The sequence below is a fragment of the Halichoerus grypus genome, chromosome 1 (assembly GCF_964656455.1).
Source record: "Halichoerus grypus chromosome 1, mHalGry1.hap1.1, whole genome shotgun sequence".
Taxonomy (NCBI): domain Eukaryota; kingdom Metazoa; phylum Chordata; class Mammalia; order Carnivora; family Phocidae; genus Halichoerus; species Halichoerus grypus.
Genome location: NC_135712.1, coordinates 118,061,213 through 118,075,870, shown reverse-complemented (window position 1 = coordinate 118,075,870; position 14,658 = coordinate 118,061,213). Strand labels below are relative to the sequence as shown.

The window sequence follows — 14,658 nt, the reverse complement described above, 5'->3', positions numbered from 1 at the left end:
ACTTATACTCACCTTTCTGAAAAATCAGAATCTATAAATTCTCTAGCTCGTTTTCTATCACTAAAAAGAAAAAAAAAGATAGCATAAAAAGAACAGGTATTTAAACACAATTTAATTTCACCAATAATTTACTGTAACCTAATTCCACAGCAAATATATCCAAACACAAAATCTAACAAATAGAAAAGACATGTTTTATCACAGGATCAAGAAATCACAACATAATAAATTTTACCACAGGATCAAAAAGATCACAATATAACAACACAGTTTGAAATGAGCTCAATGAAAACGGGAGGAAAATATTGCACACTCAGAAAGGAGAAGGCTCAGAAAGTATTAGTCACTACGGAATGACTGAGCAATCATTCCACCCCCAATATAAAGCAAGCTGGGGCCAAAAATATCCAAACCCTGGTCATCTCCAAAGCGGGCCAACACAACTGGCATGGGTTTAGCTTTCATGCTAAAATCTCTCAAGGTTATGTAGAAATCCAAGGTAACTTTCAGATCCTACGTGGGATAAGGGCTGAATAAAGGTCATGGAATTACAGGTGATTGTGTCATTTCATCTCCTTTGATAGTGAAAAAATATGTATACATATGAAACTCTTCTGTCTCTAATGTGTGTATGTGTGTGTATACATGAACATGTATATGGCTGGAAAGACTTTGCCAGGATTATTTCATTAATTCATTTAACATCCTGGAAACAAGAAAGCTCTTTCACAACCAAGATTTACTGGCTGCTTGCTAGAACTCACGATTATAAGTCAAGGAACTACCAGTATAGTACACCACCACAGAAATGACTTCTCAAGTGAACAAATGAGGTTTTGAATCCTTTATCTTACAATTTCTTTTTCTCTTATGGGAAGATGAAATGCTAAAATGAAAAGGAGCAGAGAAAGACTGGGTAAGGGTATTTTACAGGCAGAGATGAAACATGCAAAAGTTTGATACTAAAAGTGGGAAATGAGTAGCACAAGGGATATTGATTAATTGTCCAGTGTTTCAAAAGGATCAGGAGAAAAACTCAGTAAAATTTTTAATATTTCTTGGCCTCTTTTTCCTAGTTCCTTTTCTGATGTTTAAGGAAACAAAAATTCACAGGGGAAATTCTGAGTATAGCCAACATTTAATATGTAACTCTTTTCTTAAGTTTGTTAAAACAATATAAAATATAGAATTTGCATCTCCAAAGCAGTTAAATGTCATAATCAGAAAAAGCAGTCCTTTTTCAGAGTTGAAAAGTCAGAAGATTCAGGTACAAATTACTGTATTGTTTTTCTCTATTTAAAAATGGTTGCTCCATAAATGATTTATATCTAAGATATAAGGTGAAATAAAATAGGTGGTTTTAAAGGCAACACATTAGTTTTGAAGGACTCGGCTAACATAAAACAAGAATGGAAGACAAAATAGTGAGAGGAAAAGATCACAGCTTAAGAAAAAGTTTTAAAAATGGTAACTTGCAACAACATTCTTACCCTGGGACCCAGCCAGTAGCTTCTGCTATGTGTGTCTGAGTAACCATTGCTGGTGCAGGGGTATATGGACTCCCAATCAGAACACTTCCTGAACTGGTTAGTCTCTGTGGTGTGCTTATAATCTATAAAGTTAGGACACAGAAAATCACATTCTTAGTTATTAAGAAATGCATACAGGCAGAAAATAATGTTGACTGCTAAGCTGCATTTAAAGAGGAAATCTTACTGCCTAAAATGCACTTAATATCAATCATCTAAAACATAAGCTTTCATTCACTTATATTCTAGGATCTTAAAGCACAAGTAATTGAATACTGACATGAGGTCACAATACAGGTTTCAGCAAGTGAACAGCAATTTGGAAGGATTAAGTTGGCAACTAACAGTGTTTTAAAAATCAGAAAAACAAAAAGCTTTCTTTGAAATATAGAACCTAACTGCAGTTGAACTTGATGTATTCAAACTAGGGCAAGAGTAAATCAGGTCTTCATGTCCAAAATATACACAAAGGCATTATATAATTTGGATTATTATAACAGATGCCATTTCATCTTCTTTTTTCAAGAGCATTTCCTCATGTCATTAAATATTCTCCAAAGACATTTTAAAGACAGTGAAACATTTCATCATGTGGATTTATTATCCCCTATTAGATATATATGGATATTCAATAATCCAATATTATAAGCAATGCTGTGATGAACATTTTTGTATAATGATCTTGGCCTTAGTATCTATTTCCTAAGGACAGACTCTAGAAAGGTAATTAATGCAACTAAGGATATAGACTTTTAAAAAAAGTTTCTTGATAGGTGCTACCAAATTGCTGCCCAGGACTTCACTGGTAAACAGACCATGTTTTTTCCAAAAATGTTTATAATAATTAGTACAAAAAACAATTTAGCATTCTACTAATATCTTTATAAGTATTTTTGTCAAAAAAATAAGAGCATGTTCCAGTGAGTGGGGGTATTAATGCAACAACACTGGCCCCACATTAGTAACTATTGAAGACCGAACTGTGGGGCACACAGGGATTCTCTCTTTTTTTTCTTTCCAACTCCGAGGCACAGGATCGCCCTCACCTGGGCAACCCCAGATCTTCGGATCTCCTAAAGTGAAGAGATTATTTTCGTATACTTTTGAAAATTTCCGTAACACCTTAAGGTTTTAAGTACCAATTAAGAGGGAAAAGCATCTATGTGGGCTACATACAATTTTTAAACGACAGATCTTTTTTTTTTTTAAGAGTTTATTTATTTATTTGACAGAGAGAGACACAGCAAGAGAAGGAACACAAGCAGGGGGAGTGGGAGAGGGAGAAGCAGGCTTCCTGCGGAGCAGGGAGCCCCATGTAGGGCTCGATCCCAGGACCCTGGGATCATGATCTGAGCCAAAGGCAGACGCCTAACGACTGAGCTACCCAGGCATCCCTAAATGACAGATCTTGAAAGAAATAGTTATTTCTACTGCCTGATGTAGGTCAAAATACGAATTAATTTTTGTATCCCTGATAAATGAAACCTGTTTCTGCAGGCAGGGTCTAATTCCAGTCATTAAGTTAGCTGCTAAGTTGCTCCATAAAGAACAATGAGAAGGATTCACTTGCATTTCAAGCTTAGTTCAGCCTTTGTTATTAAAGCCTCGTGAACATTTATTCATTTACTAAATATTTAAGAATGTTAGTTACCTCTGTTTGTGTATGGCATTTTGCCAATTTGGAGCTAGGGAGATGTTATTATATACAAATGCCTAGGAAATAATTTTAATAAGTTAATTCTGCAGTTAAAAAAATAAAAACAGAAGACAATAAACAATGATAGATGTCTGGAGAATTCTGATTCTCTACAATATTCCAGGGACTATTTTTTTTTTTTAAGATTTTATTTATTTGACAGAGAGAAAGAAAGAGACGGCGAGAGAGGTAACACAAGCAGGGGGAGTGGGAGAGGGAGAAGCAGGCTTCCCGCCGAGCAGGGAGCCCGATGCGGGGCTCGATCCCAGGACCCTGGGATCATGACCTGAGCTGAAGGCAGTCACTTAACCAACTGAGCCACCCAGGAGCCCCTCCAGGGACTATTAAATGAGGAATTCAGAAGCTTACCTCATGAGAAAATATGAATACTGGACAAGGGGTGTGTATCTCCTACCCTTCTACACCCCCCCCCCCCCGCACCTCCATTTCAGCATAAAATCTTTAAGGGTAGATCAAATGTTTGCAGAGCCTAGCACAGTGCTAGGAGATATTCACAGGAAAGGTACAATAAATATTTGATGAACTGAGACAGAAGACCCAGCTCTTAAAATGAAAAAAGTAGCTTCTCTGTTTATTAATATGCCAAAAAGGACTACATAAAATCCAGTAAGAAAATACAATATAAAGGACATAATTCTCACCCAATCACTACATCACACATTCATATGTCCTATATCATGCTGACCTTGGGTGTGAAGCTTAAGAAGGAAAATTTGAGTATTTGATCAGTCTCTGGTCTACTCTATTTCTAGAACAGGAGTCTCCACAAAGCAATTCTAATCATCCAGACTTACCCTTGAGATAGCCTGCATTATTTGTGCAGTATTATTACTAAGTTCTTTTTCTGTATCTGTTATTAGTAGCCTACAGGCTCAGTTTACCTGATTTAAAGGGCTTTGTCGAAAAAAAAAAAAAAAAGATGAGGAGAGGAGGAAAGGAAACAGGACATAGGAAAAACCCAGTTATCATTACTGAGAAAGGCTTTGGAAATGAATTGCTATGTTCTGGTTTATTTTTTTCTTCCTCAATGTCAGAATGTCAGCTGATATTCTTTGCTGATCTGACAGTGATTAGCAATATTCTGTTCTTTTCTCTTAGCCTAGTGCCTGGTATGCCCTTAATAGCAGAAATCCTCAATAAACATTTCCTGATGAACAAATTGGAGGGATGATATACTTGAACTAAAAAGACAAGTTAGAAGTTCATGTGAGATGCTATGAGTTCCTAAATTAGAACAATAACAGTGAACCTTAAGAAAAAAGATCAAAGAAAAGCCAACAGAACTTGATCAACCACTGAATACAGGAAAATTATATAGGTGATGAGTCAGATATGTTTTATAAAACTGAACTTTAATTTTGAAATCCAAAATTGAAATTAGAGGTAATTACTTCCTATATTCAGTTGATCTGATAAGGAAAATGAACATTTATTTTAAATTCCAGCATCTACCTCCCCCCACCCCAAAGAAATCCTTAATTTAAATGTAATCATGCAGTTTTTTGACAATGGATTACAGTTGGGCTATGAAAATCATATAGCAATTGAACTTCATTCTGAAGATTTTCTGCCTTCAATCAATATATCTTACATACTACTGCCATCTACAGTACGAATAGCCAAGAGATTGTTACAGCCTTGTATGATAGCTACACTGGGGGTGAATAGCATCGAGTTGTCCAATCACTACGTTGTATGCCTGAAACTAATGTTAACATTTTGTGTCAATGATACTTCAATTAGAAAGGAAAAGAAAAGAAAATAGAAAAGAAAAGCCAAGATAGCATCTGTATTCTGAAGGGAAAAAGAATCTATACAATTGGGGGCGCCTGGGTGGCTCAGTCATTAAGTGTCTGTGTTTGGCTCAGGTCATGATCCCAGGGTCCTGGGATTGAGCCCCACATCGGGCTCCCTGCTCGGTGGGAAGCCTGCTTCTCCCTCTCCAGCTCTCCCTGCTTGTGTTCCCTCTCTCACTGTGTCTACTCTGTCAAATAGATAAATAAAATCTTAAAAAAAAAATCTATAAAAAGTATTACATTAAAGGATTTTATTATTTCACAAAATTTTAGTTTTCACTATAAGAAACATGTACTTCTTAACCATGTTAAAATAAAGATGGTTATGAGATTGTATGACAAGATACCTTTAAGTAAAGGGCAAGTATTCAAACTAAAACAGTTATTGTTAAATTAGTTTCTATAAACACAGAAAACAACCTTCTTCTTGGGATTTTTTGAAATTTCTATCTACCATTAAGACTTGGCTAGAGACATGTGAAATTTAAAGGGCAAGTAGAGAAAGACAACAGAAAGAAGCAGGTTTTAAAAAAGAAAAAGAGGTTATATTCAAGAGTTTTCCAACTTAAAAAAACTGTTTTTAAATCACAGATGAGAGACTGAAAGTGAGGGGACAATATTCGAAAGAGATAAACAAAAGAAGAGAGAAATGGCTCTAACTGGGATTCTACAACAATTAGAAAGTCAAAAAGAAAGCTCTCATTTCTGTCCAAGAACTGAGAACTATGAAAAACACCTCAGTATTAAGGACACAAATTAAGGCCTGGTTTAAAGAAGAGTCCCAAATCTCCTTTCCTTCTTCTGACCTTTGTTTTGCTGATTCTGAGGTTTGTAGTAATGAGGTAAGTAGTATACAAGACTACCTATCATTGTCAGAACTGAGGTATAATAGTAATTACATGTACAGTAGCTCAAATGGACAATGGAAAGAAAAACTGTTCCCAAAAGAAGAATTCAAATTTGAGCCATAGCAGTATCACTAAGATATTGACAGGAAACAGTCTCTCGAAACAGAGTACTGTGTAGGAGAAATTCTAAGAGTTCGGGGATGTTTATTTAATTTTGGTGTTTATATAATCACATTTCAAAATACAGACTTTAAAGTCAGGTGCCTTATCTCATTTACACCTACTGCAGTGGCTGGTGAGAAGCAAAAGCTTAGTAAATGTTTGAAATATAACCTGAACTACCTTGAAATGGGGATACTTAGCTGAGCTTAAGTCTCCATGAGGCTTGGAGCTAGACTACACATTCTTTACATAGTTACAGAAAATTGTGCAAGATTTTTAGCTTGAATTCTGTAGATAATTAACAGTCCTCAAGTGATCAAGAAAAATGTCATGTCTTGAATGTCTTAAAATCTTTAAGATTTGCTGAAGCCACTAAATACGCTAAGATATATTTTTCGCCTAAATAATTTTGCATTTAACAGAGTTCACAGTACTGAGTATTATGGGCAAAATTTATCCTTCTTGCTCTATAGATGAGAACGTGCAAGCACTGACAATGAAGAGTTACTGTTCAAGTGTTTACATACTTTTGCTAATGGTGGCTGAGACCATTAAATTAAGTATAGTTTTTAGGGTAACTGCATGCGACTTTGTTTATAAATAAGGCTTTTCTAAAAGTGCTATATACTTCAAGCTCTCGCATAATTAATGGAATATCTTCAGAGAAACAGTTAAATATTTTCCATTTTTCATTCATATTTCTATTGCTAAAGATTGATAGCTCTGGATATAGATTAACTGTTGGATCATATTCAATTTATATGAGCGTACATAGCCTAGGGCAGTAAAGGTTATTTTATAAGAAAAAAAGAGGAGAACATAAAACAACAGATTTCAAATCAATTTAATCAAATTACAAACAAGAGAAGCCTACCATAGGCAGCAAGCAAAAACCTTGATATTACATATCCAGAATCCAGATTCAAATACATGAAAATTAAACACCGAAGAGCACAATGTCTTTCTTTTCCTCAAGACTTAACCAGTTACATTCTGATGAAAACAAAACTTCTTAAAAAAGTGAATGAGTTAAGAAGTGAACTGCAATTTTTGTCCAGCATCTTTAGTACTATTATCCTCTAAATTAGTCTTGCCTAAGCAAAATGTCAAATTCTAAGATTTGATGGTTTTCTTACCATTTGGGGTCCAACATTCACATTTATTGGTCCTAAGGTTTTTGGTAAAATCTTTGTTGGTGAGTTGGTGCTGGAAACTGGAAATGCAACAAATGAAATGTTACCTGAAATGATATCAAAATATTAGGTTAATGTTCTGTAATATCAAGGTCACCTTCTATCTATACATTCATGGTCCTAACCCCAGTTTTGCTTAAGTAACTTATAATGATCTTAATAATTAAGTTAAAACAAGAAGCCTTACTGAAAAGCCATTCTAATGATTGCTTTCTTGTAGTGAATACAATTAGTTCTGCTAAATAGGAAAACTGTAAAATAAATAGTTCAGTCTATCTGACAATTAACTACTGGACTTTTAGGGGGTTTTCAGAGGAAAAAATTTTTAGAGAATACATACTGCAAATCAGAGTTTATATCAGAGTAGAGAAATCTAGTTAGGTCTTTATTAGACACCACAGAACAAAAAAAAGTATGAAGTAGACATGAAGTAAAGTATCTATTAGAATTTATTTATAGTATAAAAGAAAATATTTATACTAAAAGTTAACATGTTTTCATATGAGTTGGTAGTTTTTTGAGGTTTTACCACACCGGAGAAAAAAATATGATGCCACCTAGTGATACTGAGAACTGTGGGATGTATACAGTGTTTTCAAGTGATATCAACACTTTACTTTTATTTTTTTTAAAGATTTTATTTATGTATTTGACAGAGAGAGACACAGCGAGAGAGGGAACACAAGCAGGGGGAGTGGGAGAGGGAGAAGCAGGCTTCCCGCCTTAGCAGGGAGCCCGATGTGGGACTTGATCCCAGGACCCTGGGATCATGACCTGAGCTGAAGGCAGACGCTTAACGACTGAGCCACCCAGATGCCCCAGTATCAACACTTTAAATTTGAAATTAAGGTAGCCAAGTGGACCCCAGAAATGAAAAGCTAACCAATAACTTTCTGAACTGTGTCAACTACTTAACTCCTCTGGACCAACTTCAGTTTATCAATGTTTTTCTTAATAATCTAATGTAACAGAGGAGATCACCCAGAAAGTACGTGAAAGAGGTTCAATACTGAAACTCTGGGGGAAAAAAAATGGCATTTAAGAGCAGGACGAGACACCTCCTTCTCAGATGGCCCCCTTGGCTCTCCCAGCACTTGCCCAGACTCCTTAACCCCATCCTCTCACCTCCTGATTCTCAGCAGATACTCCTATTTCCTTCAGTAAGGAAATCAGGCCATCAGGCTATATTAGAGCTATTAGAGCTTCTCTTCCCTGACCTGTGAACCTATCTGCACCCTCACCTATTTTTACTGCTTTCTCTCTGAATGTAAATTCTCATATAAATGATTTCTTTTTTGTCTCTGCACATGGTGTCTACTCAGGGGTCTCACTTATCAATTATCTACTGCCTCCTGAGTTTTCGACTGCACCGTCAGCTCCTCCCCTTCAGTTTCTCTCTCTGCCCATTTGCCCTGTATCATTTTCCCTCAATACCCACATTTTAAAATCAAATCCTTCATCTTTCTCATGCCCACTCAACAAGGTCTAATAGCCAAATCTGTTTCTCCTTCATGCTCTTGGCATATGACCGAGTCTTGGTAGATGATCATTATCATCCCAGTGACCCAGTCCAGAAACAATCAACCCCCTCCTTATTCAACTGACCACTGTACCCTACCTGCTATCTCCTTACTCTGGCTCCTTTATGCCGCTGCCACTTGTTTAGTTTGAAACTTTATCAAATCTGATTTGAACACAGTTACCCTCGAACGCAGTGATTCAACACCGTAGCTGTGCAAGAGAATTATCTGGGACTCAATAAAAAATACCAATGCCTCAGTCCCACCCCCAGAGCTGCTGATAAAACTGGCCGGGAGTGAACCTGGGCATCAGACCGTTGAAAGTTCTCCAGGTGGTTCCAGTGTGCAACCTCTCTAACTGGAAATGCTGCTTCAAATAGCTTTGCTAGCCCTCCACACATCTGTAACAAACCAGTTTTTCAACTGGGGAAACTGTTCTGGACACTCCCCTACTTTAGGCCTTCAAAGATTCCCCAACACTTTCAATGCCTCTCAGATTCCTCAACATGGCACAACAGCTTCTATCTGGAGATCTCACTCCTGCCTCCCTTCCCAGCTTCATCTTCAGCTACTCCCTCCACTCCAGTCAGGTTAAATACTTTGCAATTCCAGAAAGGCCCCAGCTCAACCACTCCAGTTTTGACACACACCTTTCCTTCTGTTGGAAGTCTCTCTCTGCTGGGGCTACTTCTACCCCCTAGCACTTCAAAATGGCATTCCATACCATTTTCTAAGTCATTACTGTGTGCCAGAGTCTGTTCCAGAGGCTTCCCATATATACACCATCTCATTAAGCTTAGGACAACAGTGTGAAATGTATTATTACTGTCTCCATTTTACACATTTAGAAACTGAGATAGAATGAGGTTAAAGAATTTGTACAAGGTCCCAGAGCTAGTGAGGGCAATAGCTCCACCTCCCAAGTTTCTGCTCTGTGTGTCACCTCTCCTTATAAGCTGTTCTCAGCCTCTGTGGTCGAGTTCCTGGATGCCCTTCTTTTGACTTTTCATAAAACCTATGATCATTTGCTTGTTCTAGCTATCATTTACTTAGTTCTAAGTGGGCTATGTCTCTCAGCTTTGTATCCTAGCACCTGGTTTAGTCCCTGGCACAAAATAGGTGCACAAAACTATAAGAACTAATTAGTATAGACTGGAGCTATTACCTTTTCTAATCTGGATGCCATATTTCCTGCAATGTAGCCTACCCTGTATTTTTTGTTGTTGTTACCTTCTAACTGGTGCCATAACTTATAAAGTCTGAAATAAATTTAAATGCTAGGTCCTTTATTATTTTGAACAACCAATATGTCAAATAAAGTTTCCTTCCTCTATAACCATGAAACTGATTTTTGTTTTTATATAACATGCATATTTTACCAATTGCTAAATATTAAGGTTCTTATCAAGCTTCCCAAATATGGTTATTCACCTATTTAAGAATCCACTCTAACTGGAGAATAATTATCTATGATTCTAGGGGGAAGAACAGCTATGTAATCGATAGACAGGTGCCATAAACTCAGTCCCATGCAGGACAGGCATGTGAGAAGAGCACAGCCCTGCAAAAGTCTGATTCTCAGATTTTTTTTTTTAATTGAAGTACAGCTGACATACAATATTATATTAGTTTCAGGTGCACAACATAGGGATCTGACAATTACATATATTACAAAATGCTTACCGTGGTAAGTGCAGTTACCATCTGTCACCATACATTATTACAGTATTATTGACTTAATATTCTCCATGCTGTATGTTACAACCCTGTGACTGACTTATTTTATAACTGGAAGTTTATACTTCTTAATCCCCTTCACCTATCTATCCCCTGACCTCCTCTCCTCTGGCAACCACCAGTTTGTTCTCTGTATTTATGAGTCTGTTTCTGCTTTTGTTTGTTCATTTATTTTTTTAAGAGTCCACATGTTAAGTTAAACCATTTGGTATTTGTCTCCTCAGATGGTTTTTAAAAATGACCTTAGCACTGCTCAATGTTTAAGATGAGATCATTTCTGATACACTGTTAGAAGCAAAAGTAAAAAACTTGCAAAAAGCAGTGGAACAAGAAATACAAAAAAAAGACAATTAAGGTTAGGGAACAGACTGACTCCGATTTTAAACCTAACACTAAAGGAAAATTAAGAATATAAAACTTAGGTCAAAACAAAATGAAAAATATCATTAAAGCCAGATCTGTCATGTCAGTTAATACCATAAGAATTTAGAGGGAACTTAATAAATTTGACAAATTGATTCTAAAGTGCATCTGGAAGAGTGAAGGCAGAGAACAGCCAAGAAAATTAAAAAAAAAAAAAAAAAAAGAATAACAGGAAAGAGGGGAACTTTAGCCTACCAGATTTCAAAATTATTACACAGCTGAAGTGACTGAAATAATGTGATATTGCTAAGAAGCAGATAAAAAAAGTGACAAAACAGAAATTAAAGTCCAGAAATTACTTCATGTATATATGAAAATGTTATATATGGTAAAGGCAGCATTTCAAATCAATGTGGGAAAGGGCAGATTACTTAAAAAATGTTTGTTTGTTTTTTTTAAACATCTTATTTATTTGACAGAGACAGAGATAGTGAGAGCAGGAACACAAGCAGGGGGAGTGGGAGAGGGAGAAGCAGGCTTCCCGCCGAGCAGGGAGCCCGATGTGGGGCTCATCCCAGGACCCTGGGATCATGACATGAGCCCAAGGCAGACGCTTAACAACTGAGCCACCCAGGTGCCCTTAAAAAATGTTCTTGATTGTACATCTGAAAACTAATACAACACTACGTCAGCTACACTTCAATAAAAAAAAAAAAAGAGACACACACGAAAGAAATGTTTCTGAGATAAGAAATTGTCCACTTGGGTAAAAGAAACCTTGGATTTCAATTTCTCATCTTGTACAAAAATCAATTCCCAAAAGATCAAATATTTAAACATAAAAATTAAAGCCATAATGCCTGGATGGTTCAGTTGGTTTTTTATAATCTGGGGATGAAGAAGGGCCTTCCAAGCATGTTACAGAATTTAGAAATCTTTTTTTTTTTTTTAAAGATTTTATTTATTTATTTGACAGAGAGAGAGATAGCGAGAGCAGGAACACAAGCAGGGGGAGTGGGAGAGGGAGAAGCAGGCCTCCCGCCGAACAGGGAGCCCGATGTGGGACTCGATCCCAGGACCCTGGGATCATGACCTGAGCTGAAGGCAGACGCTTAACGACTGAGCCACCCAGGCGCCCAGACTTTAGAAATCTTAAGTGAAAACAGACTGATAGATGGGACTAAGTAAAAATAAATGTTTCCTAAATAGCAAAAGACCTAATACACTTAAGAGACAAATCTCAGACTTGGTAAACAAATTTGCAACATATAGGTCATTAGATTACTATCCTTAAAAACTTGTATTTACTTAACTTCCCACTTTTAAGTCAATAACAGTAAAACAATACCTCAATACAAAAATAAGCTGAGGGCATAAAGAAACCTAAATGTCAATGATCATATGAAAAGATGCTTGATTTTAATAAAAAAAAAATTTACACTTTTTAGAAAAAGAAACCATTTTATGTACCAGATTGATAAAGATTAATAAGTTTGATAATGCCGAGTTGGTAAAAATGTGGCATAATGGGTGCATTTACAAAATATTTACTTGGCAGCTACTATATGTCAAGTACTAATGTTAAGCACTTATGCATATTCAGTGCAAGGGACACTGTCCCCTGCACTCAGCAGCTAACACATTGTTGGTGGGAGAGATATTGGACAGTCTTTCTGGAGGGCAGTCGGACAATGTAACTAGAGAGGAGGTAATGGGTCTGTCTGTTAGAGGACATCATTTTAAATAAGTGCTTTAAAAACAATTATACACATTTTAAAGGCTCTTTCCACTTCAACAAATGTCCTTTCAGCTGCTCTCCATTGCCTAAGTGGCAAGCTGATCCCTGGCCTCTGCATCAACATCACAATTAATACCCAATAATGGGAATACCCTCTGAGCAGCAATTCCTCTGCTGGATATATATCCTAATAAACCAAGCAGATAAGAACAGTTATACATGTCCTAGAATTGCAACATTATAGATAAAGGCAAAAACCTAGAAACAATTTAAATGCATAAATATCTTTTGGTACATGTACATGATGGAATATTATACAGTCCCTGAAGCAGAATTACAAGTATGTATTTGCCATGGAAAAATGTTCCCATTATAAGAGGCTATGATTAGTATGACTCCATTTACCTAAAAACTACATACTCATAAGTTCTATAAGCATAAAAAGTATGGCAAGATAAACAACAAATGTATGAGAGGTTATCTCTGGTGAGTAGTATGGTGAAATGTTTTACTTGTTTTATACTTTTTCATTACTTGAAAAAACATCTTATGAACATGCAAGTGCTTGTTTTATAATTTAGAAAGCTACTGCCATTCTGGAGGGAAAAGAGAGGGAGGGAGGAAGGGAAAGAATCAGTCACAGCTGTTGAAACAAGATAAAAATCTATAAATGACACTACATCAAAAACTAATGATGTAATGTATGGTGATTAACATAACATAATAAAATTTTAAAAAATCTATAAATTAGCTATCTGTGTTTTATAATTAGTAAAAATGAAATCTGCTTTGAAAGTAGTTAAAGGGGCTCCACTGGGATTTCAATAATTATAACATCCAGAAATAAAAGCCATGCATTTTAGACATTGTTTACTTTCATCAAATCAACTAGGTTCAACAGCAGAAACAGAACTTTTTTGACTCAAAAGGACATATTTAAATCGGTTATAAACATCCAGTATCCCAACATTTCAGCCAGGTTAAGAGAAGTAAACCAACCTAACTCTAAAGACTTTTTCCTAAGTACCTGGCCTTAATTCATAGCTCCTTGGCAACAGGGGCTTGACACTGTCCAGAAGCCAATTCCTGGCAGTTGGTGTATTTATTAAAAACAAAAATTTAAAGACCTGCCTGGATTTGGGTTTTGGCAATTCCCCACATTAACTAAATGAGATCAATCACCTAGGGAAGTGGCTCGGAAAAAGAGCTAAAAACTTAGCCAAATCTTGGCAAAGGCACACAATTTTGGCTCAAAATTTTATTTCAATTTTCTGAGTAATTAGAATCTTTCTGTTTTCTATTAGAATTGCCTAGACACCAAAGATTTCTTTCACTCATAATTCTTATAAGGGGTTCTAGTTCCAGTTAGTCACCTTCAATATGTCCAATTAAAATGAAAAATTCAGTGAAATAACTGTGGTTTGTCTACATGATGCCAGTGTAAGTTATTTCTTCACAGTACTGACTTTCTGGGAAAAAAAATTTTTTTTTGGCCTGATTTAGTTTTTGGAAAAACCTTCACCCAAGCCTGTATCACATCCTCCTAGAAGAACCAAATTAATAACTTACTCTAAGAAAGAGTATGCCTATTTTACGGGTTTATAAATACCTCAAATCAGAAATAGTGGTATATCTCATATACACACAGGGTCCAACTTCAAAGGAAAAGCTAACCTTCAGCCCTAAATAGTTAGAAAATGACCTAGTTTGTGGTGGTGGAGGTGTCTGTCAAAGTCATACAACTCTAGGCTAATGGGGTTAGGCTTTATTATATGCAAATTATACCTTAATAGAAAAATGGGAAAAAGTGACCTAGGCAGTTTCATACTTACAAGAGACTAATTATAGATTATATAATCATTTTGCTTTCTTCCCTCAGATATTTACTTGCCTTATTCCCCAGCTTCCTTCTAGTCTGTGGCTTGGTCATCACATCAGAGATGACTGATTACTCTATATAAGCACTTCCTAATTTACTATGATTTTTCACCAGAATACTTAATCTCTATGTGATATATTGCCTATTAATATTTATCTGCTTAGGTCATTATTATC

At 36.1% G+C, this 14,658-nt stretch overlaps 1 protein-coding gene across 11 annotated transcripts in view; it reads right to left on the bottom strand.

The window, feature by feature from the left end:
- The window catches only part of TFDP2 (transcription factor Dp-2), a 119,009-nt gene that overhangs the window by 44,544 nt on the left and 59,807 nt on the right, over positions 1-14,658 (bottom strand). For 10 of the 11 annotated variants that reach the window (XM_078071019.1, XM_078071025.1, XM_078071001.1 and 7 more), the window contains 3 exons: positions 7,189-7,292; positions 1,491-1,612; positions 13-60 (listed from right to left, as the gene is read on the bottom strand). In XM_078071019.1, coding sequence (XP_077927145.1) covers positions 13-60; positions 1,491-1,612; positions 7,189-7,292 — 274 coding nt within the window. The remainder of the gene's footprint in view (positions 1-12; positions 61-1,490; positions 1,613-7,188; positions 7,293-14,658) is intronic. The other variant, XM_078071017.1, reaches the window with a different exon arrangement.